The 1,930-nt window shown below is 51.2% G+C and overlaps 1 protein-coding gene across 1 annotated transcript in view; it reads right to left on the minus strand.

Moving 5' to 3' along the window:
• LOC116686620 (hexokinase-2) overlaps positions 1–1,930 on the minus strand; it is a gene marked incomplete at its 3' end in the record, with an annotated part of 24,929 nt that overhangs the window by 1,312 nt on the left and 21,687 nt on the right. The window contains 1 exon segment of the mRNA XM_032511641.1: positions 1,459–1,636. Within this exon segment, the coding sequence (XP_032367532.1) occupies positions 1,459–1,636 (178 nt within the window).

A 1,930-nucleotide genomic window follows, 5' to 3' on the forward strand; every position in this document is an offset into this window, starting at 1 on the left:
GGCTTTCACACCAAGGCTACCAGTGTGCTTATTAATGTAGGTTCTTGTGCTGGGGTGCCAGTTTTGGTCGGGGGTCTACTTCGGCCAGTTATCTAAGAACCAGCTGGATCTTCCCAGCCTGATCTGTCTTTCCCGCCAGGCATTTCTTTTTTGCTGGTGAGCGACAGTGCCGACAGTATCGAACGCTTTTCTGTGGCTTTTCCAACAAATAAACCTGGTCTGGGCCAAGAACACGGGTTTCAACTCGGCCACCGGACTCAGCATCTGGTCTGGGCGTAGATAACGGGGCTGTTAACTGTTAGCTTTGGAATGGATGTGGAACCAGAAACCACCGTGATTGGGGGGGAAACCGACCCACGTGGTCTGGTCAGGACAACCACGGTCTCGCTGGGCTCTCAGGCTGGGGAGATCCAGCGTTCTTAGAGGACAGGAGAGTCAGAACCAGCAACCGAACTGTCACAGACACCCTGGGTTGAGCCTGGTGGAAAAGAATGAGGACTCGTCTGAAACTTCACTCCTAATCTCAGTAGAATGAACTGTTGTCTCAAATTCCCACGGGGTCCGCAGCGTCTCCGAACTCCGTCCGTACACAGCAGCTGGTCCTACCGCCGCAGCCTCACCAGCAGACGCGAACAATTTCCTCCCAAACATGCCGCTGATCTCTTCTCAAAGCTGCAGGAGGAAAAAACTACAATTAATAACAATAAAAAGGGATGAGCTGGGTTCTGGGTTTTTAGAATGATGCATCACGCCCGGTGTGCAAAGGCTAGGGTGTGACAGAACGTCCCCGGTTTGTGGTACTAGCTGGTTTAGGCTTAGTCCTGGTTTGTCTTGGACTCGCTAGTACTGGTCTATTGAACTTGGACTCGGCTATACCTGGTTTGTTTGGATTGGTAGGCTGAGTCTTCTTGGAGGCTACTATGGTCTTGTGGGAACCTTTGGCTAGTCCTGGTCTTGTCTTGGACCTTTGGGCTAGTCCTGGGTACCTTGCCCTTGGACTTTGGCTATCCTGGTCTAGCCTTGACTCGGCTAAGTCCAGCTGGTCCGAACTCGTCTTGGACTCGGCTAGTCCTGGTCTCGTCTTGGACTCGGCTAGTCCTGGTCTCGACTTGGACTCGGCAAGTCCTGGTCTTGTCTTGGATTTGGCTAGTCCTGGTCTTGTCTTGGACTCGGCTAGTTCTGGTCTTGACTTGGATTTGGCTAGTCTTGGTCTGGTCTTGGATTTGGCTAGTCCTGGTCTTTTCTTGGACTCGGCTAGTCCTGGTCTCGTCTTGGACTTCGGCTAGTCCTGGTCTTGTCTTGGACTCGGCTAGTCCTGGTCTTGTCTTGGACTCGGCTAGTCCTGGTCTTGTCTTGGACTTGACAAAGGTGGACCAGACTACAGCCCTATTGTGTACACATGGCATGTTTTATATCAGAAACATGGAGGACTTTTTCCTGACGACCCGTCCTACGCACATGTGGACGCCGGGGTTGATGGACGTCTCGTCCACGGCCACGTCAAACTCCGTCCGGATGTCTCTCAGGGAGCCGTCGTCTCCGAAGCCCCCCCACTCCGTGTTGATGCACATCCGCCCGTCCTCGCCGCGCTCCACGTTCTCCATCTCCTCCATGTAGCAGGCGTTGGTTCCCGTGCCTGAAGGAGAAGAGAAGCGGGAACGGGACATTGTGTGTGAGAAATAATAATAAGAAGAAGAAGAAGAAGAAGAAGAACTAGAAAATTCCGCAGAAATGTTATCAGTGTGCCTGCTATTGGGGCACATAAAACCTATTTAAGACCTTTCTGTTTCACAGAAACAGTTATGAAGTAGCTAGCGCTGAGCCAACCAGACTCCATGTAAAAAACAGTCCTTTTAGCGTGTATAGAGCCGACATATTTTCACATGTAAATATGTAAAGTGTGTGTTTATTTCCACCAACACTAGAGTTG

The sequence above is a fragment of the Etheostoma spectabile genome, unplaced genomic scaffold (genome assembly GCF_008692095.1).
Source record: "Etheostoma spectabile isolate EspeVRDwgs_2016 unplaced genomic scaffold, UIUC_Espe_1.0 scaffold405, whole genome shotgun sequence".
NCBI lineage: Eukaryota > Metazoa > Chordata > Actinopteri > Perciformes > Percidae > Etheostoma > Etheostoma spectabile.